This window comes from Crinia signifera, chromosome 6 (genome assembly GCF_055691185.1).
Source record: "Crinia signifera chromosome 6, ASM5569118v1, whole genome shotgun sequence".
Taxonomy (NCBI): Eukaryota; Metazoa; Chordata; class Amphibia; order Anura; family Myobatrachidae; genus Crinia; species Crinia signifera.
In genome coordinates this window covers 102,957,922-102,984,912 of record NC_139222.1, presented here as the reverse complement: position 1 = coordinate 102,984,912, position 26,991 = coordinate 102,957,922, and the positions used below count along the sequence as shown (strand labels likewise).

At 42.2% G+C, this 26,991-nt stretch overlaps 1 protein-coding gene and 1 long non-coding RNA gene across 5 annotated transcripts in view; one reads left to right on the top strand and one right to left on the bottom strand.

Moving 5' to 3' along the window:
* The window catches only part of LOC146007893 (uncharacterized), an 88,166-nt gene extending 87,791 nt beyond the window's left edge, over window positions 1-375 (bottom strand). The window contains exon 1 of the long non-coding RNA XR_014444416.1: window positions 33-375. This is a non-coding gene — a long non-coding RNA (uncharacterized LOC146007893). The remainder of the gene's footprint in view (window positions 1-32) is intronic.
* CSNK2A1 (casein kinase 2 alpha 1) lies at window positions 136-20,145 on the top strand. Of its 4 annotated transcripts, XM_083146630.1 has the most exons (14): window positions 157-292; window positions 778-874; window positions 8,755-8,934; window positions 11,324-11,435; window positions 12,108-12,209; window positions 12,339-12,389; window positions 12,484-12,543; window positions 12,642-12,725; window positions 12,820-12,930; window positions 13,097-13,198; window positions 15,490-15,590; window positions 15,719-15,867; window positions 15,949-16,074; window positions 18,659-20,145. In XM_083146630.1, exons 3-14 carry the CDS (start codon window positions 8,834-8,836, stop codon window positions 18,772-18,774), a joined length of 1,215 nt encoding a protein of 404 aa, XP_083002756.1. In that variant the 5' UTR covers window positions 157-292; window positions 778-874; window positions 8,755-8,833; the 3' UTR covers window positions 18,775-20,145. The 4 variants fall into 4 exon arrangements, with proteins under 4 accessions (XP_083002757.1, XP_083002758.1, XP_083002755.1 ...); XM_083146631.1 differs by lacking the exon at window positions 778-874 and having other exon boundaries at window positions 136-292; window positions 12,487-12,543; XM_083146632.1 differs by lacking the exon at window positions 778-874 and having other exon boundaries at window positions 136-292; window positions 15,949-16,035.
* Window positions 20,146-26,991: the final 6,846 nt, after the last annotated feature.

Below are 26,991 nucleotides of genomic sequence, written 5' to 3'. Positions count from 1 at the left end.
TCCTGCCACTCACCCGCTGGGCGAATACCCACCTGCACTGCACCCCTCTTTGTGCCTTCTTACAACTTCACCGTAAGTGCACAGTGAGTCCGCCGGCGTAGGGGGAAGGTTCACTTTCCAATCACAAGATGGCGGCCGAAATACCGCCCCGCTAGGCCGCCGCAGCGAGCAGAGCTTATTTCCGTTTCCGTTCTGCCTCGCTGTGATACCTGCGGCTGGCGGCCGTGTGTCTCCGCCATATTGTCTGTGTGATCCCGGCGGGAGCGGCGGCCGCGGGGAGCGGGAACAGCAGGTGCGGAGTCTGAGACGGTCACATCCCCGGGGGGACGGGGCGCAGCATCAGCAACTCCACAAGCGACCGCGGAGGGGCGGAGCTCGGCCTCACCCGCAGCTCCGCCATCTCCGGGTGTAAAGAGAAGGAGGGGGGGCGGGGTATCTGTCCCTGGGAGATTTAGGGCACCGGGAGTATGTGCTGGGGTCAGGCCGGGCCCCTCCCTGAGATAGGTGACTGTGGAGGTGCGGGAGTATTGGCTTTGGGGTGATGCCGGGTGTGGTGAGTGCTATATGAGGGGGACTGCGCTATTTTAGTGGATAGGGGTATTTCCCTAGTACTGCATTCAGATATGGTGTCTGCTAGTGATGGTTGTACGCACCATTCTTATTATATGCAGATTTCATGTAATGTGGGCCTGCATTATACTTTATAGTGTTATTTATGCTCTATGGCTCCCGGGGGAAGTTATTGGAACATGTAAATACCATTTATTTTTTTTGTAGGATTATCTGTTCAGTTCCTGTAGACAGGCCTCAGAATCCAATGCCCAGTCCCAGAGAGTTAATATTTAATGAGATTATTGAGGTTGTAAAGCTTATGGTAAGTTATGATAATGCAGCGCAGGAAGACTGATGCCCCCGCCATTGCGATAGATTGCACTATGATGCATTTTTAGTCTTTTTATAGCTTAGAGTCTGTGATGAGTGTGTTTTAGCATATGCCGGTATATCCTACTTTGGGGGCCTTACTCTACAGTGTTCCCACCTTCTGTTTTACTACCTGGTGGCGTCTGAGTGTTAGTATATATCCTATAATCACCATCTGTGTAGTGTTGCCCCCACTGAAATGTGGCAGTCTAAAGAGCACCTTTTCCTGAACACTCCTATCAAGTGTTAGATCTGGTTATCACTATCATTTTACAAGGTCTTTTGATCTTTTCTAGTGCATGATAGCTAGCATGGACAAGAATATTTAGGGTATCCTCATTACACCGTATTTCCCATCGTACAACGCTTTACTAAACTATCAAAATGATAACCCCAAAACTCCGCTATATACAGTATGTCTATCTCAGTGTGGTAATAGAACAATTAACTTTAGGTTTACGTTTGAGTTGATACCTTTTACGTCTCAGTTGATATATGTAAATAGTGACAAAATCCTTATTTCTGAAGATAACTTTTATTCCATTGTATATTTAACAAAATTGATTTTTCTGTGGGCAGACCGCACGTCATCCTTTAACCTCTTTCCTTGTAACAAGTTAGGGTACTTACTCATCTTTGCAGCCACAGCTTACGCTACGGAACTTATGTAGCGTAACCCACGCCACAATCTATTACCTATATACCCCTTTCACACTAGAAAATGCAGGGACCCACCCGGGAATATGGCCAAGGGATCATGCCTGGGCCCATACCCCTTTGACACCGGCCAGGACCCCGGGTTGAACTTGGGAACAACCCTGCTCCATAGCAGGATTTTGGCCTGGGAACCTTACACACCAGCGCTAGTAGGGCCCAACCCGGGAATTTAGACTGGTGTGAAAGGGGTATTGGTATAGGAGCAAAAAATGGTGCTGTTCTGAAAGCGGCTAATATAACTCGCATAAGCTGTGGAGGGGCCCCAAAACACAGTGCACTTTCCTTACCTGCATATGACTTTTGCATTTAATCTTTGATGCAGTGAAAATTTACACCAGGGCTCGACAAAACCCGGGCGCAAGGTCACCATGGCGACCAGATTTGCCAGGAAGCAGTACTCCGGCGGGCAGAGTGACTTGAATTAATGACAATAGCGGGCCCCGTGGAGGATTATACTGTTAGCTATAACATCCAGCACCACAGCAGCTGGCAGATCGGTGCACAACTCACCCGGCTGCTGCTGTATCAGAACAGGTCTGCAGCGTGGCTATTTAAAACTTGAGCACGAAGCTACAGTGGTAGCTCCTGATTGGCTCGGGAGCCATCTTGACTTTTTCAAATATTCGTGCTGCGGACGTGCTCCGATACAGCAGCAGCCCGGTGAGTTGTGCGTGGCTCTGCTGGCTACTGCAGCGCTGGATGTTATAGCTAACAGTATAACCCACCACGGGGATTCTGCTCACGTGTCTGATGACGGGGGCACCAGAGGCTGCTGCAAATACTCCTGGAGTCCTGATATGTTAACCCGCCACGGGGACCCGATGCTTACGTGTCTGATAGCAAAGACACCGGAGGCTGCTGCCGCCAGCACTCCTGACAGAATAAACTCTGCCATGACTTGCTGCTCTAGGTACAGTAAACAGCACTGCTTCTATTGGAAATGAGGGGATGGGGAAATGGAGAGGGGTGTACTGGGGGGTATAAACAGTGATGCCTGTGTCACGCTCTGTTTCTCTCACACTGCCACTCACTACCTCAACCTTTCACCCATTTTCTGTCAGTCTCCCTATCTCTCACTGCTTATTCTGTCACACTCTATCCCTTTCACCCACTCTTGGTCACCCTCTGCCTCTCCCTGTTACACACTGATTCTTCCTGTCAGTCACCCCCTGTTTGTCAACCTTTTTCTCTGAAACACCCCCTGCCTCTCCCTGTCCACCTCTACCTTCTCATCCATTATCCTGTAACGGTGCACCCCCCATTGTCATTTTTTTTCTGTATCTGCCCCTGCCTGGTATCAATGTGGCATAATATGTAATGGACATTATGGCATGTGGTAAAATATATATATCTATATCATCAAAGTGTGTGGCATAAGGTGCAATAGGTATTACGGTGTTTGGTATACAGTGTAATGGGCATTATGGCATGAAGTATAATATGCAATAGGTATTATGGCATGTGGTATAATATGTAATGGTTATTCGACATATGTAATAGGCATTATGGTGTAACTTTTTGGCGCCCATTTTACCTATTTTTCGTTTACTGGCTCCTATACTTTCATCCTGGCTCCTAGATTTTTTAAAACCTTGTCGAGCCCTGATTTACACAGATATGGCTGCGTGTTCCTCTTATCAATGTCATTTGTTTGCTACATCTTTTGGCTAGAGGTACCATGCAAGTCCCCTATTATGGTGTGAGTGCACCACAGGCAGTTGCACATTTGATACATAGATCTGATCATTACTGTAGAATATGCATCTAGTGGTTCCCCGTAGCGGTAAAAGATTGTTTATCCTTGTTTATCTACATGGTGACTGCACTGGTGTCTTATGGTGCTTGTGTGACAGGTGGATTTTGAGGGATTGGTAGATGGATATTGCAGTTAGTTGAATGCAGATGGCATGTTAGTTGATGTTGGTAGCTGTAATGTTTATTTATTTCCATTTAACCAAAGACTTTTGGTGCCCAGAGGCAAGATTCTCCAAATCTAAAAGATTATTATTTTTTTTTTTTTATATAGTTTCACGTTCTTTACTTCCACTAGATTTGTTATTTCCAAGTACTTTATCGACCCTAACAAGGCCAAATGTGATATCTGTGCTGTCAATGTTTGGCATAGATGAGACAAAAAGCATTTTTAAAGTTTTTAAAAATCTATGCTCATACAACAGATGAGTTCCGCATCCTGTAAGGACTTTTCATGACCATCTCACACTGCAAATTCTGTTTGCACTTACTTTAATTCCAAACTCACATTGCACTCTGCAAATTCCTTCTTTTTTTTTTTTTTTCTGGCAAGACATCATTTTTCATGTGAATTTCTATAAATAAAAAAACTTAGTAATTGGTTACCTTATATTTGGTGACCTATATGTAGAGGTGTTGTATTCATGGGGAGCTAAGGGTTGTGGGTTTTACATTTTTAAATTGCGTAAACCCACCAGACATCACATGATACACCTCTCACACACAATAAAAAAAACGGTACTTGTTTCCTAGCACGGCCACAATCTTGGGCATCGTGTACCTTTTAAGTTAAGGTACACGATGCCCGCGATGGACCTAATTTCCTTTGAAATCAGGTCCATTTTGTCGGCAAAGGAAAAATCGCGGGCATCGCGTCGGTCGGGACCATTAACATTGGCCCCGACGCGATGCCCCCGATTTTGCCATAGGCTTCAATGTTAAAATATTATTTAACATTGAAATCGGGAGCATCGCGTTGGCCTTGTGCCATTATAATGGCACAAGATGAGATGGACTTGATTAAGTCCATCTCACATTGAAAAAAATGTGAAATGGGCCAATATTCATTTCACATTATATATTGCCCCGTCGTTACCCCACAATTGACGTGAACCTGAAGCGTGGCGAGCGCAGGCAGTGCGCGTCCTCCGACCTTTTCATTCCCCTACTATCCACGTCGCCGTGGAGTTGAGAATATATAGTGAGGCGAGCGCATGCGTATACCTGTGAAGTTGTACGCGTCGGCTCGCTGCGCTCGCCACACTTTATATTATCCACGCCGACGTGGATAGTAGGGGAATGAAAAGGTCGGAGGACGTGCACCGCCGCCCCTCGCGGGCTCGCTGCGCTCGCCACGCTTCGGGTTGGCGTCTATCATGGGGTGGGGTTTACGTTGTAAAATTTGGGGGTCTAGGGTATATTTTACATTGAATCCAATGTAAAATCGGGTCCCAGGGACCCTATTCACATTAGGTTCAATTAAAAAATCGGGTCGGTCAAATCACATGCGATGCGACCGACGCGATTTTTCCGACACGACCACCCCGATGGAAATCGGGGTGGCCGTGCTAGGAAAAAGTACCAAAAAAACACATGAGTTATCCTTTTTCCACAATTTAATAAATAGCTTTTTGCACAGTTTACTATATTTATTTATTTGCAGTTAGATGATCCTCCTAAAGCTTCCCATACACGGTCCGTTTAACGGATCCGTTTGGGACTTAAATAGTACACATCGGATCGCATGCATTGTGCATGCACTGCGATCCGATAAGATGTGCAGCTAAAACAAAAAGTATGTGCAGCACATACTTTTTGTACCGTACTATGTGATGTGCGGGAGCGCGCATCGTATAGTACGGAAAGGAGCCGTACACAACGGAGCGTGTATGGGCTCCTTAACTCTGTTGCCAACATTTTGGGGTTCTGAATGAGCTTTTGAGAAGATTGCCTGTACTTTTTTTATGCACTTCTCCCAAGTGTACTTTCTCAAACTCTTATTTAAAAGGATTGATCCTATTGGGATAGATTCAATACCATGTGCAGTGAATAGCACCAGGAGGGAACTCCCGATTCTGGTCTACTCCGTGCACTGCTAAGTTGGATAACGCCTGTGTTTAGTTTGAATACCGGCATTTTCTAAATTGAGTGCCCTGTGGCAATGTTTGCACCACGATAGGGCTTAATACTGTAACACCACCCTAGTTTTTTTGGATGTCTGGTCACACCACAGGACGGGTGCGAGCAGGCATCCACTAGTCTGAGTTAGCGGAGGGCTGATTAGAATAGCTGCAGGAGCTCCCTCCCAACGCTGTTCACTGCATATTGAATCGACCCCATAGTAGAACTAATTCCTTTGCACATGGGTAGCCTTTAGAAATTGTATCACAAGACTTTAATGCCTTTAAACTACAGTGATATTGCTCCCCAACCTAAATATTCTGCCTGTTTAATATTTTTGCTTTAGTGTTCTATGTAAAGGTGGATGTACTGTTTAGTTATCGGTCTGTGGAGTTTGAGAAATCCTTCTATGCTTGACAGATGCGATTGGGTAGCCCACTATTCAGTACACTTAGACAGACCTGCCATTTGACAATGGGTATGACCAGGATATTGGATGTTTTGTTCATGTTAGATACCTGGTCTGTCGGTGTGTTTTATCTGCCAGTGTATAACCAACATAAGTTTAGTTTTGTTACCTGTTTTGGTCGGTCAGTAGAGTTTTACTGGGCAATATGCCTTTGGATGTTTCCGGAAAATAGAAGTGCCTTTCTATTTATATATTGTTGGCAGAAGACTTCACATTGTTTCTCTATGAATAAGAAGCTAATTATTGGGGTTTTCACTTTGGAGATTATAAACTTCCACAATAATAAACTACCTCGTTGCATGTTGAGCCCATCTGTCTTGTGATACCATTCTTATTAATAAATACATGTATTGATCATAACTCTCCATAATATAGAAACACAATTAAAGGCTATCTAAGGTTTATGTGGGTGACCAATACCTTGGTGTCCTCAGCCTAATGCATTGTTCCCCAGACTTTGTCTTGAAAACCACCAAACAGTCCTTGTTTTAACGAGATTATACTCGCAGGTGGTTTAATAGCTGACTCAATACCTTCGATTTAACCGTCTGTGTTAAGCCTGAATGTCCTTAATACCTGAACTGTACAGTGGTGTTGAGGAACAAGTTTGGCAAACAATGGAACAAGAAAAATGTTTGTTACATTGATAACGGGGATAATTACTATGCAGACAAATACATTAATGTATTTCCATCACCCCTTTGCTTTGAAGGATATATATATATGTGTATATATGTATTTCCCTCTAAAACAATGAATTACCTGGTTCTGGCATCCACACGTCAATTGGGATCAGGCAGTCTGTTTCAGGGCTACTGTACAGTGTGCCGTACTGTCCATGCATATTTGTGTGTATCTGTAGGAAGGCTCAGCAGTATATTGATTTGTTTTGCAATGCAGACTCTGTGGCAATGTGAAGTTACTGCTTAATTGGAGGACAGAACTGCAGGGGAGCTGTGATCAGCTGCATAGTAGTTTTATTGGTATTTCAGAAGGAGGGTGTATGGTACTGCACCTTCGGGGTACTATAGTTTAGACAAATTAGAATATATCACATTATTTCTTATACTGGTTATTACACAGGACCTTTATTATTTTTTATTAATCTTACGTGAGTTTAAAACTGTAAAGGCCCACATACACGGGGCAACTTCAGCCCCGTGCTGAGCGAGAACACTGGAGATCTGACTGCATGCAGTCAAAATCTAGCATGTGCTTCATTTTGAAGCTATCTAGATCGCTTAGAAAAAGGGCTGAAATCACCCCATGTGTACGGCCCTTAAGTTGTGTGCCAAGATAGCTCTTGATAAGTGTCAAATTGAAATGGTTCTAGCAACATAAATATTGGCTTTTGTTTAATGGTTTCATTCCATGTGGTAACAGTATAAGCTGTTACATATGATTTGACAAACACATTTTGACATATGTGACCATGTATTTCTTATAAAGGGAGTATTATGATAAAGTTGTAGTAACTAATGCTCCCATTTAACGAGGCCTGTGTTGAACAGATACCTTGCTAAAGCTACAGTATAAGGATGGGTGCACACCTGAATCCCTTGTAAATGGACAGATGTGATATCCAAATTCCCTTGAGCCCTGATCATATGATATTGAGTGCACCAATGAGTGTCCAATATTGCATACGAAATATGTATGATTTATCGTTGCTCTGTACACACTCTTTAAAGAGCACTGGGCAAATTAGAAAATCTTATCTGGTCTTCTGGTTGGCCATATATACTACACCTGGGGTAGCCAACCCTAGTCCTCGAGAGCTACCAACAGTGCATGTTTTGCAGGTCTCCTCACAGAATCACGAGTGAGCTAATTAGCTCCATCTGTGGATCTTTCAAAATGTGTCAGTGATTAATGAGTGCAGCAGCTAGGTTGTCTGGAAAATGTGAACTGTTGTTAGCTCTCGAGGGCTAGGGTTGGCTACCACTGTGCTACACAATGGGCACCAAATTGCATATGCTATCATTATAGTGACCGGGCAGAGCGGCCAAGTAAAGGAATCGTATACATGTACAAATACAAAACTGTTTTGACTATTAAGTAATCCTAAATAGCCTTAGTTTCTTGTCTTTGTTAACATTGGTAGCATCCACTATATTTGCATCGTATCAAATATCCAAGCTCTCTACGAGCAACTAACAGCAGCAAAACTAGGCACACAAATTTTTATTCAAATAATCTTTTATAAGCGTCACTGTGTTTACATTGACTTAAGCGTTAAAGGAAGATGTAGTTTGCTGAGGGTCTGGAGGCGGAACACAATTGGCTGACTGCCCATGACCAGAGTTTTACCCACCACTGCTTTGGGCAGTAGTTTGAGGGCAACAGGTTCTGTTTACAGTGTACAGTGGATAACATGCAAAAAATAACTTTTATGAATAATGTTATGGGCCAAATCAATTCCGCACATTGCAACTAGTGCCAGGAGAGTGCTCACTGGTACTGGCGTTCTCCAACATAAGTGCCCCACTGCGATGCTATTTGCTAGGGCACAAAACAGCACCACCAGCCTAGATTTGTCAGATTTCCTCTCTGGACTTAAGAGTGCACTGATTTGTATGGCTCCAGTAGCTGCCTGCCGGAGCCCTTCCCAGCGTGTGGAATTGAATCAACCAAGTTTTAGAGTAACAAACTTAACATGAAATGCACACAGGGAAGATCATTGGGGAAGTCACATGATCAGTTAATTCCTTAGTTTATTGGTCCTTATATTAGTAGTGTCTAGATGCTCTGTAACTGCTATTTTGTTTTTCCAGTGAGACTCCTCAGGTCATCAATCTATTTGTACTGGGCCTTTAAAGTCACAGTCCATCTAGGGCCGCCAACCAGACCGCCATGTCGGGACCTGTGCCAAGCCGGGCCCGTGTCTATACGGATGTGAATACACACAGACCCCGGGAGTATTGGGATTATGAGTCGCATGTTGTAGAATGGGGGTAAGTACTGTATAGCTTTATTACATATGTCAGAGTAAGAAAGCCACGTCCATCTAAAGAGCCATTGGGCGACTTTGAGCTGAAAGCCACCCAGTGATGAGCAGTGATGCGCACACCCGCTGCTATTACCAGTACATGAGCGACTGGGTGGATAGTTTCCATAGTGTCCTGCTATGGAAAGTCAGCAATTTTTTTTTTTTTTTTTCATATCGGTGTCCATACACGCTGGTCAAAATCGCCCAGTGTGTATTGACCATTAGTGTGCCTATTTTGAAACTAATCCATTACACATTACTGTTTGCTATATGCACTCTTTAGAAGTGTAACTTCCATGTTTCTTGAGTCATTTAACTAAAGTAACTCCCCTCTGTGGATGGGAATGATTTTTTAATGGAGTAGATTGAACTGCTTTCTGAGCTAATCGGCCGAAATTGCTAATGGCAAGATGTGTCTATGGTCAGGATTCAGTATGAAGACCAATTATCTTTGCACTGTAATACAGTTGAATGTCCATTTTATTTAATTGTCTAACTCTAAGCAATGTTACACAGGTCAGATGAGGTGTGTGTGTGTGTGTGTGTGTGTGTGTGTGTGTGTGTGTGTGTGTGTGTGTGTGTGTGTGTGTGTGTGTTGTATGTAGTGATAGATAGTATGTGGGATCAGTGCACTTTCTCTGGTCTCTGTACTTGGATTCTTGTTCTTCCTCTGCTGTAGGTAAGTGTTGATCACAAAAGTACATCACAGATAGCAGCAACTTTGTTGATATTAAGGGAAGTTCAGAGTCCCTGATCTGAGTGCCATGTCGGAGACATTCTCAGTAGCAGATATAGGATTTATTTTATTGATTATTCATTAGTATTACAAGAGACTTTATAAACAGGTCAACATGAAACAAAGAGCGCAGTGACACAAATACAAAATGTAAACAACTAGTCCCTAGAACATCAAATACAGAAATGGTGTCTAAGAAAAGTTAACGCAGCATCTTGGGTTCTGTAAATTTCGCCTGTGCACTTTGGTGGCATAAAATCAAAAGTGAAAATTAAAACCTATAAAAAGGTAGAAGTGGAAGAATAAGAAAAAAATGAGATGTGAGAGAGATACTTCACAGCCCGGGGTAATGGATAGCCAACAAAGTGTCTGCGATAGGGACTGAACCACCTGTCAAATCAGAATAGAACGACCTAAATATAGAGGTAGAGTCAGGTTAGTTATTCAATGCTCCCAGTTCGCTGTATTTTTCCGGCGAGGATCGCTCTTCTTCTTCACCCTACTCTATGCTCCTAGTTTGCCAAAAATGAACAGCGAGCTATTTGCCGTTTGATCCTTGCGGTTTTATTATGGGAAATTTAGCATACCTTACAGTTTGTGTATTCGGTGCTAAAACGGAGAACACTACTCGTTTTCTTTTTTTTTGTTGCTCTCTGCATCTTTTTTAGGTGAACTCAACTTATGTACTACTTTTGGTGTTTACAAGTCTATTTTTTATTTTTATTTGAAGGATCTATATTATTCTTTAAAAGCGCCACATTCATATATTTTTTTTTTTTTTATATTATTATTATTTTTTCTTACTGTTTATTCTACCGATGATTCATCTCAGTTATTACCCATGATTTGCCTCTTCTACCTCACTCCTTCGTTTGGCCTTTAAAGAGATACATACCATTAGATTGTGATTTGGATTTTTTTTTTCTTTTAGGCTAATTTGCGTTTTTCTGCATTTCTCTGCACTATTTGAACAAATGGGGAGCCATTTACTCCTCGTACACTGCATTGGTCAGTGCTCGCCATCAGGGAAGTCAAGCAGCTGATGCGTTGAATGGGGAGAGCGGGAGGCATGTTGATGGGTGGAAAAATGGCGCATTCATGGCTAGCGTTGAATGACCTACGCTGTGCTGCGCTCGCCAGAGCATTGAATGCTGCCCTAGGTAGGAGTAAGGTGATCCGGAATTATATAGTGCTCTACTTGAGAGCACCATTCAGTCATTGTAGGGACAGGCGTCTCCAATATACAGGGATGACTGCCTTAGAGGCAATTAGAATATGTCAGAGCAGCATTGTCTTATAAAATAACTGAGGTCTACATAGGAGATTCAACAACCAAAAACGAAGACACTAGGGCAAATCCTCTTGGAGAATAAAACTTGCTGGCTCGATCACCTTAGTCCAAAAGAAGGGATGATTCCACATGTGTGTAGTAATGACAGCCACCCTGCATCTTCAGCAGGTATTAGGAGGTTAGGGCAGTAATACCAGCAAGAGTACTTTAATGGGTTTCCATTACCAGATAGTGATGTATTTTGTATAAAAGGGCAAAAGTCCGATCATGAGCATTTACACTTGTATATCCTGCAAATGCACTGACGTGGTTCTGCTATTCCTTCAGGAATCAAGATGACTACCAATTGGTCAGGAAACTCGGTCGGGGAAAGTACAGTGAAGTCTTTGAAGCCATTAACATTACCAATAATGAAAAAGTTGTGGTGAAAATTCTCAAGGTTTGTAGTTTATTCTTTAGAGTTCACATTATGGATAATTGCAGTGGAGACTGTTTTTTGTGCGATGATCCATTATGATCATTTTATTTGTGCAGTACTTCTGGGATGCATCTATTCCAGACTAATATTCCTCAGTTGACAGTCACGCTGTACCGCAAAATGGCAGAATATGTTGAATGCAGGTGGCATGTACAATATTGCTGGCCCTCGACACAATGGTTTTTCCTACATTTTTTATCAACAATGCCTCCTAAAGAAACCGGTTTTCATGCACTACTTTAAAACTATGTAAGTGGTGTATAAGCAAGAGAACCAATGAGAATGCAAGGTCTGTGAATGCAGCTATCCAATGGTCTTTCTGCTTGCACCGCGTGATATTTCCTCCTGACACTGCTCATAGAAGAGAAGCTTTAACATGCCCTATTCCTTGCTTATTTGTCTCAAAAAACCTTGGACTCAAAATTGCTTTGGGTTCTATGATAACATGTAATAGCAGAGCAAGCTTTGTTAGTGGCCTTGAAGATTTACCAGTGTCCCAAATGAGGGTTAGTGTCGGGTGAACAGAGTATGTGAAAGGCCAACTGCATCATGGTACTGAAGCAGTTACAATGCCTCGGTACACAGGTTCATTACTACCTCATCACACCTCTTGTCTCCACCTTTTATTTATAGCCTGTGAAGAAGAAGAAAATTAAGCGTGAAATCAAGATTCTGGAGAACTTGCGAGGAGGACCTAACATCATTACACTGGCTGACATAGTGAAAGATCCTGTGGTGAGCAGGCTTTATAGTCTTGTAGCAGACATTTTTAGATCCAATAACTAGATCATCATCCCCCGCAAGTTAACTCTGTCCCATTTATTACATTTTGATTTAATTTCTGTTGTTTCTGGCTTCTCATAGTCCAGAACGCCGGCACTGGTTTTTGAACATGTCAACAATACAGATTTTAAGGTGAGCATGAAGAACGTGGTTTGTTGGTATCAAGTGTCCCAGATTTAAACAGGTTGCTCACTAAGTAGAGTATTTTTGTTCTTGCTCTCCACAGCAGTTATATCAGACTCTAACAGATTACGACATTAGGTTCTACATGTATGAAATATTAAAGGTATGACCTCTTTGGCTGTGGCCATTTCTTCCTGTCTATTAGAGAACATTCAGAACACCTTTCCTCAAAATGTACACTGACTGTATTGTCGCCTGCAGGCCCTGGATTATTGTCACAGTATGGGTATCATGCACAGGGACGTGAAGCCACATAATGTTATGATTGACCATGAGCACAGAAAGGTAGGTGATCCCAGAATGCTAAAGGTTGGATATCCCTTGTCCTGTCATACTGCTTGGTTCACGTCAAAGCTGATGAATTATTATCTCTTCCCAGCTCCGACTAATAGATTGGGGCCTTGCAGAGTTTTATCACCCAGGCCAGGAATATAATGTTAGAGTTGCCTCCAGATACTTTAAGGGGCCAGAACTCCTTGTTGATTACCAGGTATGACTCTTAATCTAATTTCATGTGTCAAGTTAGAGACTTTTTTTTTTTATACTTTTATAAATGAAACTGGTACAACAGGTATGCGGTCTTACAGTACAGAAGTGTACGCAGTGCTTGTATATGAAGTGTGTATACAAATGTATATTTGACTTGTGTTTTGCAGATGTATGATTACAGTCTAGATATGTGGAGCTTGGGCTGTATGCTGGCCAGCATGATCTTCAGAAAGGAACCATTTTTCCACGGACATGATAATTACGATCAGGTGAGACACTGCTTGTCGACCGAGTTATGAGATTCTTTATATCTTTTATTAAAAGGCCTGGATTTTTGCATTGTGAAATATTTTCTCTTCCTACAGAATTACTAAAGGGAACTCTGGACCCCCTTCTTTTTTTTTTTTTTTTTCCGGTTGCAGTTACAATTCATCATGCCGAATACACTTGGCTGATTTTAGCTAGAGATGTGCAGGCTCCGATTTACTCTGTTTTCAAAGCAGGATCTTATTGGCTATCCCAAATCACATGACAGTTGTTGATAGCCAATAAGATTTGGAATCCATGTAAATCAGAGCCTGTACATCTCTAATTTTAGCTCGCGCCTCAATAGGCTGTAAGCAGAAGTATATCCTGTGAGGCCACTTTAACCTGCACATGGCTAATTCAGTATGAGCCAAGTATAATGTTTTAAACCAGAATTTATGTAATTGATTATGGAAGTCAAAGCAAAAACTTTTTTATTATGAAATCACAAGTCAATCTTGGTGGAATGCCCCTTGCTCACAGTTACATCAAAGATGTGACTATCAGGTGGTTTCAAACAGCATGTACACTGTGTGAATCCTGTTGACTAGTGCAGTTTATTTTGAATGTGTACCTTTTTTTTTTTTTTTTTTTTAATACTGCACTTGCTTGTTGGGGTGCATACATACCCTGTGACTTATGGTATTTCTGCCTTTTACCCAACTGCTGACAACCTGTAGACACTACATCTGTTTATAGATGTATCCGGGAAATCCTTATCTTGTGTATGGAGCCAGTATTCTCTAAATTTATACATAAAGGGTCAAGAAATTAGACCCGCTATAAGCACACAGTTAGAGTTGTCCTGCTAGCAAACAGGATGTTCCTGGGCAGCCAAAAGCAGAGTTTAGCCATTCAAACCCATCTATACCAATGAGCATAATGCAAAGTGACATTTGGGCACTTAAAGGCATACTTCTCAACAAATCTGTTCCCCACCTCTGGGTTCTGCAAGCAGAAATAGGGATATTATGGGATTTATACCTGATCAGCACAATAATTGAATTGCTCAATCAGGTGCCAATTTGTTAACACCCCATAAACTTTAATGCCCCTCATTTCAGTCTCAGTTTGCATATTGCAAAATTAACTTTTTAGTGTAGACCTAGAGGTATTCAATCAAGTGAGGTTTTTTCGGACAGTTGGAAAAAAAACCTGCACCTTACATTTTCGTTTGAATTTCAGTGCAGATTTATTTATTTTATACTTGCCAGAAAATGCGGTACTGTCAAAATGCATGTTGGAATAGCGAAAAGGCATGGGCAAAAAAATGTGGATCAGTGGGTAATTTGCTAATCCAGGTGTCTTTCACCGCGGACTATTTTTTCCACCTAGGCCTAAAAATAGGGTACTTGTGTATTTTAGCAGCGCGCATCGCATACCAAAAGGCATGCGATGGTATGCGATGCGATATTGCGCGATGTTGTACAATGTCATACAATTTTAAAATTGTATGACATTTTATATGCCATACAATGCGATGCAATTAAACATTGTATAAGCACCCTAATGGGTGCTTACAATGTTAAATGCGGTACTTGTGTATTTTAGCGGCACCCATCGCATCGCATACCAAAAGGCATGCGATGCTGTACAATGTCATACAATTTTAAAATTCTATGACATTGTATATGCCATACAATGCGATGCGATTAAACATTGTATAAGCACCCTAATGGGTGCTTACAATGTTAAATGCACCCCTACGCCACCCCCCCACTATACACGTGAACTCAAAGTGTGGCGAGCGCAGCGCGCCCGCGAGAGGCGGCGGTACGCGTCCCACGACCTTTTCATACCCCCACTATCCACGTTGGCGTAGAGTTGAGAATATAAAGTGTGGCGAGGGGTTCACGTTTATAGTGGGGGGTTGGCGTGGGGCTGCATTTAACATCGTAAGCACCCATTTGGGTGCTTAAAAGCGCTTATACAATTTTTAATGGTATAGGGGGCCAAAATCGCATCGCTTGCCATCTGGTACATGGCATTCGATGCGACTAAAACATCGTCCGACCAACATCGGGGGCGCTGCTAAAATACACAAGTACCAAAAATAGTTTTTCCATTTGACTAAAACGACTTACCCCTTCACCCTAAAAAGCAGAGAAAACAAACGCTAATGGTTTCAAACTTTATTTACAAGGTTTTCATTTAAAGTACAACATTTGTTGGCTGGTGTGGTTTCACATGCAGGTAGGATAAGAAGCATGATAGGACTCAAACGTTCACCGTTGTTTTGTTTTCTCTTATGCAGTTGGTGAGAATAGCCAAGGTGCTGGGGACAGAAGATCTGTATGACTACATTGACAAATACAATATTGAGCTGGATCCTCGCTTCAATGATATTCTGGGCAGGTAAGTTAGCCTTGTGGTAGTCACCATCACATTGAAATGTTTTAGTATCCCCCCTATTTAGATCCCCCGCAATAGGAACTCTACTGGTTTTTGAGACTCTTAATTAGTCTCCCTCTTTCATGCCACAGACATTCCCGAAAGCGATGGGAGCGCTTTGTGCACAGTGAGAATCAACACTTGGTCAGCCCCGAAGCTTTGGATTTCCTTGATAAGCTGCTGCGATACGACCACCAGACAAGACTGACTGCTCGTGAAGCCATGGACCACCCTTACTTCTGTGAGTATGACCTCTCCTTTGTTCGTTCATACTGATAAGGTATATGGTTTGGTCTCTATTCTCATGTATCTTATTCCGCAGACCCAATTGTGAAGGACCAGTCTCGGATGGGCTCTTCTAACATGCCCAGCGGAAGCACCCCAGTCAGTAGCGCCAGTATGATGTCAGGTCAGTCCCTGCCCAAGTCCAGTGTCCGTGACAAGTCAGGTCAGTCTTTGGCAGATGTAGCAGGGCTCCCTCTGGTGGTGGTTCTGTGTAAGCTGTGTTTGCAAAGATGCTCTGTAACAGCATCTGTATTTATATGTGGCTGATGTAATGTCAAACTCTAATTTGGTGTTGTATATTGTATCGTATGGCCACAAATGTAAATTGAAGGCAACTATATATTGTTAATATCCTACAAATCTTTTCAAAACTTTGTCCAAATTAGGGATACTTAAGCACAAAGTGGCTGGTAAACACTGACCTAAGTTTAACTTACAAAGTCTGATCTCTTAATTCCCGTTCTCTAAGCTTCTAAGTGTGTGTGATATATATTTATGTAATATACATATATATTTGGCCTTTAAAATTACAGACCGCTTAATAGTACAAATGACACTGTAGTACTTAGGCTTGGGCCATATAGTGGATGCGGGTCCTGGTCAGCGGGATGCCCTTAGCTGCAAGGAGGAAAGGAAGGAGGGTCACAGTGGTGTGGGTGGATCCTGCAGACCAGGATCTGGCCACTGCTGACCAGATTTCTAGTGTTACTCAGTGCACTGTGTGAACAAAACGGTGATCTGGACACACTGCGCCACAATGTGTGGCCCCAGCTAGAAGTGTGGAAATACCCTTATTAAAAAGGAAGAAATATCTAGTGTCTACACGTGTGATATACCCTGAGATTTTGCAACCCACTCCATTTCATCAGTATGGCGGCTACAAAGATGTCTATTGCTGGCCACACATCAGACCAACTTTCCTCCAACCATCCAACTAGTTGCTTGGATGGAATAAAAATATGGTACTGGATGGGAGCAAATGTAATATTTACTTCAGAAATCTCCCAAAATCTAGAAAAGAACAAAAACTGTTGCTCAGCCACGGTACTGTATTTGAACCTGTTTGATTTAAACATTTTGACAATGTTTTTGTCCATTTTCCTGGGTTTGTGAGCAACCTTTCTGATTGTCCTTTGCTCCCATCCAGTACCATATTTTTATTCCATCCAAGGGACTAGTTGGAGGAAAGTTGGTCTGTGTGGCCAGCATATCTCGGATGCAACTCTAATTGTGTGTGTTGCAATTATCATCATGTGACACATCAATTTTTTTAAGGAAAAGAATGGCACTAACAGATGTGTTCAGATTTACTTAGTATCTAGAGGATGAAGCATATGTGCTATTGCAACATCACCCAAATAGGCCAACCATTACTCACAGCGGAGTTGCCAAATTAATAGAAATGGAATGAGCTGGGAATAAATCAAAAAGGCGTACAACTAACCCAGCATTCACAAGACCGACAAAGTTGTGTTCATGTTGTGTGCTCTTTGAAAAGGATATCGGTGCAGCAGTTAGGTCATTCACTTTTTGGTTTATCCAATAGCATGCGTGCGTTGTTCTCCAGGTTTGAAGACATTCTGTTTGTGTTCGTGCCATTGTCATTCATTACCTGCAAGAGAATACTCCATTAAAACTATAGAATTAATAAAAAATACATTAAAACAAAGAACACCATTTCTTATGCAACTATGCATCTGTTATGTCACATGACCACTTTACTAATCTAGAAAAATGAGTTGCATCGAAGATGCCATACTGGTGACATGCCCTAGAGAAATTCCCCCACTCCCATGTGTAGACACTGGATTAATATTTCCTTACTCCTTTTTTCTTAAGGGGGTTTCCACACTTATGGACCATGCTGTATTTACACTGCCCTAGGAGTCAGAACCACTACTCCTAAAGGCTAAATCTATTTGGGTTTGAGGCCTTTGTTATCACTTGCGGATAAACAGCTATGGCTCTAGATTTCTTCAGGGGGAGCATGTCCTCATTCTACTAAATGAAATGGGGCAAGCCTTTGCAAAGCTAGTCTTTTTACATCATAGTTTTCAATTCGTGAACTTTGTGTTTTTTTGGGGGGAGGGGAGGTGTCTTCATTATAGGATTATAGCAAGTGTTTCAATGGAGTTTATTTTATAAAAGGATACACGTCGATGTAAAGTTCACAAATATTACTTTTAAAATAAAACTTCAATAGTAGTATGAGCCTCAATATCCAGTAATTGTTTGGGTGGGGGCAATTGCCGATTTAAAAACAAAAACCTTGCGAAAAGAAACTTCTTCCCAGCTTTTAGCATTCTATTTATTAGCTGTCTGCTAAAGCAAATATAACTACTTTGTAATGGACACTCGTGTACGGGTTGTCATTTTACATGGAGGATCCAGTATATTCCCCCGGCCTGTTGTACCAGATTATGCAAATCTTATTTGATCAATTAATTGCAGCAGATGCCATTAACTACAGTATTTACATGACTATTCTTACTATAGACATCAATTTTCTTAATGATATATCAGCCTTCATCAGGCCTGGTACAATGCTTTGATTTGTTTAGTCTGAATTCATTACCTTATGGATACTATTGTGGGCGTCATTGTTACCCATAGTCCTTGTAAAAGTCACAGACACCACTAGAATCACCATTGGCATTTGTGCTGGATCCCTCCACCCATTAAACTAAGCAGTATAATACTCTTACTGAGCTAATGGTGGTCTGTTTCCTTTTTTTTTTTTTTTTCAGGGATTTCCACGGTGCCAACTCCTTCAGCTTTGGGTTCTCTAGCTGGATCACCAGTCATCTCTGCAACCAATACCCTCGGGACGCCCGTAGCAGCCACTGCTGGAGCCCCCCAGTAGGGATTCATTGTTCTGGCGCCTCATCAGGAGAGGGCAGCAGGTCCAAGAGAAGACCCTGACCCTCAGCCCCTTGTCCTGTCTCTACTCCTACCAAACATGGAGAAAAGGGGGCTGCTGAAAGAGCAAGAGAGCCTCCCTGGACGCGCCGTGTCTGAGCAGTTGCTTGTGGATTTATAGTAGTTCTGTCATTATATATAAAAAAAACAAAAAAATATTATAGGCTGAATTTTTTTTTTTTTTTTACATTTGTTATGGCTCTTGGTGACAGGGTGCCCTCATGTCTCTGAAATGTGGCTCCTGGACTGGGGTCGCCCTGTTATGCCCTCAGATGTTTCCCAGATTAGTTTTTTTTTTAATCTTTGCACCCCTTTTAATTTGTCCCTACTGCAGTGGGAGGGATGAGGGGCTTTCGCCATGTGTCATTCATCTCCTGGCCTTTGCTGTGGAGCAGCACTAAGAATGAAAATGCCTGTAATTTGGTTGGGTGTACAAGACAAATATACTGGCCCTGCATGGTGTCCTTATTTTTTTTTAAAGAGAATTTCCCTACGCAAAGCAGCAACCTCTTTGTATTTGACGTTGCTATGACTTTTGGTTATCATACATCTCATAGCTGGCTTCACTGTCCCTATAAAATGCTGAGATCTACCCAAGAGATGATATAACTTTACTATCAAATGCCTTTCCAGATAGCGTTCCCTTTTTATGCAGCTGCAAAGAGAGGCGGGAAAAGAGCCAGGTGCATAATAAGCAGTCACCTGGTGCTTACACAATGTTTTAATTTTGTGAGCTGTACCTTGTGATGCATGCTGGGAAAGGAGAACTGACATTCTGGCTCATCCTGTACTCTTTCCAAAGAAAAACTGTTTCACCGAATAGGGAACGTTGGCTGATGAGAAATGGTTATTTTTGATCATTTAGGAATTTGACATTCCATTGAGCCCTAGAGCGGCAACCGTCCTATAGACTGTCAATGTTCTCCCTCACCCCTGCAAAATTGTCCTACTGACATCCCACTTTTTACCTAGTAAGGACCTAACTGGCAGCCTGTTTAAACTTCCCAATATTCCTAAAATGGGGCTGTCCTACTGACGCTTCCCTCCTGTAATAAGTTACCTCATGCTCTTCTCTTATCCACTGAGGGAACTTAACTCTTGGGCCACCCTCACGTTTCCACCATTTTTTTTTTTCTGTTCCCAAGCAGCAATGACTCCCCCCCCCCCCCCCCCCCCCCCCAATCTATTTTTATTTTTTCCCATTGTCCAGCAAGGAGCTGTCCCAGTGACAGATAATACTTTCTCCTTCACCTGTGACAGATCTAATGTTGGAACTATTTGGTGTAAATAAACATGGTTTTATTTATCAAGGTTAGATTCTGTCCACTGTGTGAGCCGTTTTCTTTGGTTGTCTGAGAGTCATGTGAAATTCCACGACCAGTGTGTTCTGATTCTGATCGGAGTTACTTATCTGTATTCCCTATAAGCAAATATCTGGGATCTTCACATAGTTGCCTGTTAAGTTATACATGCTTGGTGCTTAAAACTAGCAGCAGTGTGAGACTGTGTGTAGCTGTAAAAACCTAGAGCCATTGGGTGTCCGCATGCTCGTTCCTGATCTGAAATCTTCATAATATGGTGGTAAGCACTTTAATTGCCGACATGAGCAAGGTTACTTTTCCTCCTGAACCATTTAATAACAGATACAATGTATAACATTACAGAAGAAAACTGAGAAATGTCTGGAATATAATAAAAGAATGGTTGGAGATCCTATAGAGATTATATTTGCAGATTCCGGTAAGTCTAGTTTTGGGGTGGGTTAATTATCCCTCTCAAGGGGCCCTACATTATAGAAGTGGTACAATTTCATAATGGCAACATCTAATCAAAGGCTCTGTGGCTGACTAAATTCAAGCTGGTTTCTGCACCTTATTTCAGCCAAACACAGGACCGGGGTTCTGGATTAAAGGGATATTCTGGTAAATCTACAAATATTAGTGTAATGGTGTGTAAAATCTACATGAGATTTTGACTATGTAGTCAAAATCGAATTGCGATCGCACAGGTTTTTTACTTTGCGATTCCGATGCGTGCTCCCGTGGCAGCTCAAATCGAAACCCATACAGACATGGCAGCAATGACTATATAGTGCAGATCGACACTATATTGTCCAAATCGCATGCATGTCTGGTGCTTGCCATGCGATCCCAATCGTATTGGGATTGAATAGCAAGCCTTATTGACCGTGTGTAGGCTGGATCCAAATTTACAAAAAGAAATAGTAGCGCTAGCAATATTAAAATTAATGGGATTTAATCTAAATAAATAGTACACAACAAGTTAAAACAACATAAACACCAGCATCTGCAATTGATTGACTGCCTACTTAAAGGGATCCTTTCCTATTATGCCGCCTAATTGTGTCCGGAAAAAGCAAATAAAATCTCCTTGTTGTGGAGATATAGATAATTACCGCAGTGGTAGACCAAGTGAGGATTATTCCTCTTTTAGGATTGCATCTCAGCAAAGTCCATCAGATGGCAATGGGGGGGATTCCCCTAAGTTTCCATACAAGCGGTGTTTAAAAGTGAAAATAACACTCCGGTGGCGGCTGGTCTGGGTCCAATTCGGCAGGTAGGTAGCAGGTAAGTAGCTGGCGTGGAGGTGCCTCCACGCCAGTTACTTACCTTCTGCCAAATTGGACCCAGACCAGCTGCCACCGGAGTGTTATTTTCACTTTTAAACACCGCTTGTATGGAAACTTAGGGGAATCCCCCCATTGCCATCTGATGGACTTTGCTGATATGCAATCCTAAAAAAGGAATAATCCTCACTTGGTCTACCACCGCGGTAATTATCTATATCTCCACAACAAGGAGATTTTATTTGCTTTTTCCGGACACAATTAGGAGGCATAATAGGAAGGGATCCCTTTAAGTAGGCAGTCAATCAATTGCAGATGCTGGTGTTTATGTTTTAACTTGTTGTGTACCATTTATTTATATTAAATCCCATTAATTTTAATATTGCTAGCGCTACTATTTCTTTTTGTATCTTTTTTTGTCTTTCTCTAAGGGACCCTCAATCCCTTGTATAGTAGCAGCTTCACATCACACCCCAATACAGCGCCCATTTGTGTTGCTTTTGCAACCATTTTTTGTTTCTTTTGGATGCAAATTTAGCAGATTTATAATCCTCATCTGTTCAGTTCTTTGTAACCTATAATATAAATACATGTCCGTGGCCCAGTGATACTTGGTGTGGCAGCTGTTGGTTGTTTAGGTGTATGCCCAGTTGGTTGTTTAGGTGTATGCCCAGCTATACTTAAGACAATAAGGGGCAGATTTATTAAGCTTGGAGAAGAGATAAACTGGAGATAAAGCGGAGAAAAGGTAAAAGGAGATAAAGCACCAGCCAATCAACTCCCAACTGTCTTTTTCAAACACAGCTGATTGGCTGTGCTTTATCTCCTTTTACCTTTTCTCCGCTTTATCTCCAGTTTATCTCTTCTCCAAGCTTAATAAATCTGCCCCTATATCTTTATCTGTATTAATCTTGCAGGTTGTAACAAAAATCTGGTAACATTTCAGAACAAATTGTCAGTTGCTTCCAAATGTCTGAAAACTGGTAATTCAGACAAATTGAATAAACTAATCAATTATTTGAGCTTTTTTACAGTTTACTATCAAAACTGGCAAGGAATGATGGGACTTGTAGTTTCACAACTGCTGGAGGGCCATAGTTTGGACATGCCTCCTCTAGAGTATGAACTTTAAAGAATAAAAGTTTTGCCACCTTTTGGTTTCCATCACTAAGGAGAGGCAGCATTTTATGCAGCTATAGTCTCAGCACCCTGTTAAGTGCTTCATTAGCACAAAAAGTGGTTGTTGGTTCTAGGTCTATTCTAATGACTTACAGATAAAAGTTTAGTAAATGAATGCTAAACCGTTGAGGGATTTACAGATGAGGCCGCTCCTATCCTGCCGTCTGCTGACCCGATCCGTCCACCAAGAATGGAGCGTGCACGAGATGCTTGCGCGCCCCGTTCTCAGCAATGGGATGTGTGAGACGCTTGTGTTTCCCTGCCAGAAACAGCGGTATGGTGAGCTGGTGGAATGATAGAGCCTGGCTCCATCTGTACAAAGTATTTGAAATGGTGTTTAACTTGTGCCGCTCCAAGTGATGTGAAACTACATGTCTCAGTATGCCCTGCCACAGTTCTGCTATTAGTGGATGCTAGTGTACACTCACTACAGCTCTAGCGCTACAGCTTGGCCATGCCTGCTCTAATCCAAGAGGTTGAGCCATATACTTCCCAATTTATTAACTAGTACATTGGACCTGGATTTATACGAGGTTACTTAAATCTCTGCTCTCCTTGCAAAGGAGATTGCATTACATTTTACATCCAGCAGAGTGAACCCTTGTACCCAGCTACTGTGGTGAGTGTTCTAAAATCAATAGTAATGTTTAATCAAGCATACTGCTAAACACATTTTTAGGGTTTTTATTTTTTTTAAAGCCCGTTTAACGTTAATAGCATCTTATATTTTCCTATTGCCCCTTACCATCCTTCTAAATCAGGCATGTCCAACGTTGGCCCTCCAGATGTTGTGAAACTACACATCCCAGCATGCTTTGCCACAGAGAATGCTAAAACTATTGCAAAGCATGCTGGGATGTATAGTTTCACAACATCTGGAGGGCCAACGTTGGACATGTCTGTTCTAAATGATTCACTATAGTAATAAATAAATAATTATGATGTTTCTGGGTCCCAGGATGGTTTTCCCACTTTTTTAACCAACATTACATATTGTAGAAAATTTGAACCCCCACTGCTGCAACTACATGAATGTGTTCTTCATTGGAGAAATTTCTGGAGCAAGGATTTGTGTGAATGTCTGAATTTTATAAAACTACTCTCAAATCACACCTAATAGGATTGAGGGGCAGATTTATTAAGCTTGGTGAAGTGATAGTGTCTGGTTTTTATCACTGGCCAATGAGCTTGGGTACTTCTGTAGTTTTACGGCGCCAGCATAGCGCCGTGCTACTTCCGGGTTCTACGCTCGCCACGAAATATGTCAAAAAAAGTAACTTAACTCCATGCCAACATGGATAGTTCATACCCCCCACTATCCATGTTGGCATGGAGTTGATTTTAAATAGCGTGGCGAGGCACCGAGCCCGCAGTGTGGGCGAGTGAAGCGAGCCTCGCAAGGGGACTCAGACGCACGGTGCCATACTGGTGCCGTGAAACTACAGAAGTACTGTAACTAGTTTTTTCAAACCAAGCCTGTGACTTCACAGTTAGGAGTTGATTGTCCGGTTATAAAAACCAAACAAGTTACAGGCTTGTTTTGAAAAAACGACAATTGGGAGCTCATTGGCCGGTGATTAAAACCAGACACTTTATCACTTCACCTAACTTAATAAATCTACCCCTGACACCCTTATTGTCCTGCCACTTGGATATGGCCAGGGTGTAGTAATAGCCATAGCAGCTGCATTGTATAAATGAACAAGAGCTCTGAATACAGCAGTCAGTGTAAAGGTGCCCACAGACGCATCAATTATCGAATGCGTTTTGTACTTTTTAAGCACAAATTGCATCTTATGTACAATTATTGGATGGTGTTTATGTTCCCTGGAGCCCGATATTGTATGTCTAAAAAAGTACGTGCTGCACGTACTTTTTAGACTACATCTGAAATTTAACATTACAAACATGGGTTCATCACATGCATCCAAGTGCACATATCATAGCAAGCTGGAAGAAAAATTGTATAGAACCATTGTACAGTCAAAAACGCATAGCACAGTACAATTGTAGCGTCTGTGGGCACCTTTAGGCCTAATTTCTTGACCTAAGAATACTGAAGAGGTGGTGCATTTTGTTGGGGGGTGGTTTCTAGAAATAACTAACTTAAACCGCAAAACCAGGTCTGACACAGGTTCTGGGCAAGATTCAAACTCTGGTCTACAATGTATTTTTCACCTGGGTAAACCCCATTTACACTGAATATGAGCCTGGTCTGCATGTCACTCAGACACTTCCTTGAGGCATACCTCTGCATATGCAGCTAATAAGCAGTTTCTAAAGGTGCCCATACACGTTACAATTATTGTATACAATATCGCATCTCGGTTTTGCACATACTTTTTGAACTAGATCTTATCTCGCAAAACAGATGTAATAATATGCGATATTGTATACAATATTTTTATTCAATAATTATAACGTGTATGGGGCACCTTATACCCATTTCACATCAGCCTAAATTCCCGGATTGGGTCTGTGAACAACCCGCCGCTGGTGTGAAAGGTTCCATGGGTAAATTCGCTGGCATTTCCACCCTGCTAGGTAGCAGGGTTTCTCCTGGGTCCTTCCCAGACTACTGGCTGATGTGAAATGGCAGAGACATGTCCCTCCTTCCCGTGTTGCCTCTGCTAATGCTGATTTGCTAACAGGGCAACTTCCTGGTGTTGTGGTGGACACTCATAGACACGCCCAGAGGCAGCATAAAGCAAGCAGGGAGACACGGTGCATGTTCTGTGGCACCACAGAAGTGCGTTTTAACCCCTGAAAGCCTGCAATGTCTACATTGGCAATCACACAGCATACAGGAAGACACTGCAAGTTCTGCGACACAACAGACCCCAGCAGTGCTATTTCACCCCCGAAAGCCTGTAATGTCTGCAAAGGCTCGCCCTTTACCCCACTCCCTAATTACCTCATCGTTGTGGGCCTAAAAAAGTTCACTTTCAATGATATTCTCATAGAAATGCAGGGTCATCCTGGGTTCAGTGTGAAAGGTGCCGACCTAGGTTGTCACTGCTTCAAAAGCATGTGTAATACCCCTTTCACATTTGCAATTTTATCCTGGGTTTTTGCACATGAACGCGCATCAACCCGTGATAATTGTTATATTGCACCCGATCTCCCGTCATTTTAGTCGGGAGAGTGGGTGTGAGATAACAATTTAATACCATCCTAGATGTATAAAGAATTGACCAGTAGAGAAGAAATTGTTAGCAGCCAATCTGCTTCAATGTAGCATTTATGAAGTACATTTTATAAGGTAGAAGCTGATTGGAGAAGTTTTCCATAGCAACCAACCAACCAACCACTGTTTCGTGTATCTCTTTGGAAAAAAATATCAAAGCTTAGAAAGAAATAAAGCGCCAACCAACCAGATCCTTTCATTTTTTTAAATTACATCCTGTAAAATGAAATGTGGTTTGGTTAGTACTTTGGGCCAGATTTTCTAAGCTTCAAAAGTGATAAAATGGAGAGTGATAAACAGCCAGCCAATCAGCTCCTGTCTGACATTTTTCAAATACAGTCTCTGACATGTCAGGTAGGAGCTGATTGGCTGGCTGGCTGTTTATTACTCTCCATTTTATCACTTTTGAAGCTTAGAGAATCTGGCCCCTAATCTCTCCAACTTTTGATAAAGTGTAAAATCATCCATTCTCATGTTGGATAACCCACATACTATACAGTAATAGAATGCTAGTATTTTCAACATACTAAAAATGGGAAGCGGTCATCTATTAGAATGAACTTAGGTCTACAGTCATTAGGTCGACCCCACTAGGTCGACTGGCAGGAAGGTCGACCTGACTTAGGGTCGACATGGGCCAAGGTCGACATGACTTAAGGTCGACATGAGGAAGGTCGACTGGTCATAAGGTCGACATGGGGTTTTCACTGTTTTTTGAGCCGACATGTGCCGACAGGCGGTATTTCATGCCCTACCATCCACTAGGGCGTGGTGGGAGAATAAAATAGTGTGCCGAGCGCAGCGAAGCACCGTGCCCGAAGCATCGCGAGCGATGCGAGGGTCCGATTCTCATTGCCAACTGTGTCGACATTCGGATAAAAAAACAGTGAAAAACCCATGTCGACCTTATGACCAGTCGACCTTCCTCATGTCGACCTTTATGCAAATTCGACCTTAAGTCATGTCGACCTTGGCCCATGTCGACCTTAAGTCAGGTCGACCTTCCTGCCAGTCGACCTAGTGGGGTTGACCTAATGACTGTAGACCTAAGTTCATTCTGACAGATGTACCGATTCCCTAAAAATAAGGGGGAAAAAGGAACTAGTTAAAAAGAAATACAAAATACACATGTATTCTAAACCAAAGCAGCTCCACGGCTTCATATACAGTTGCCAAGTTCCTGCTCAGTGACTTCTATTTTCCAGTAG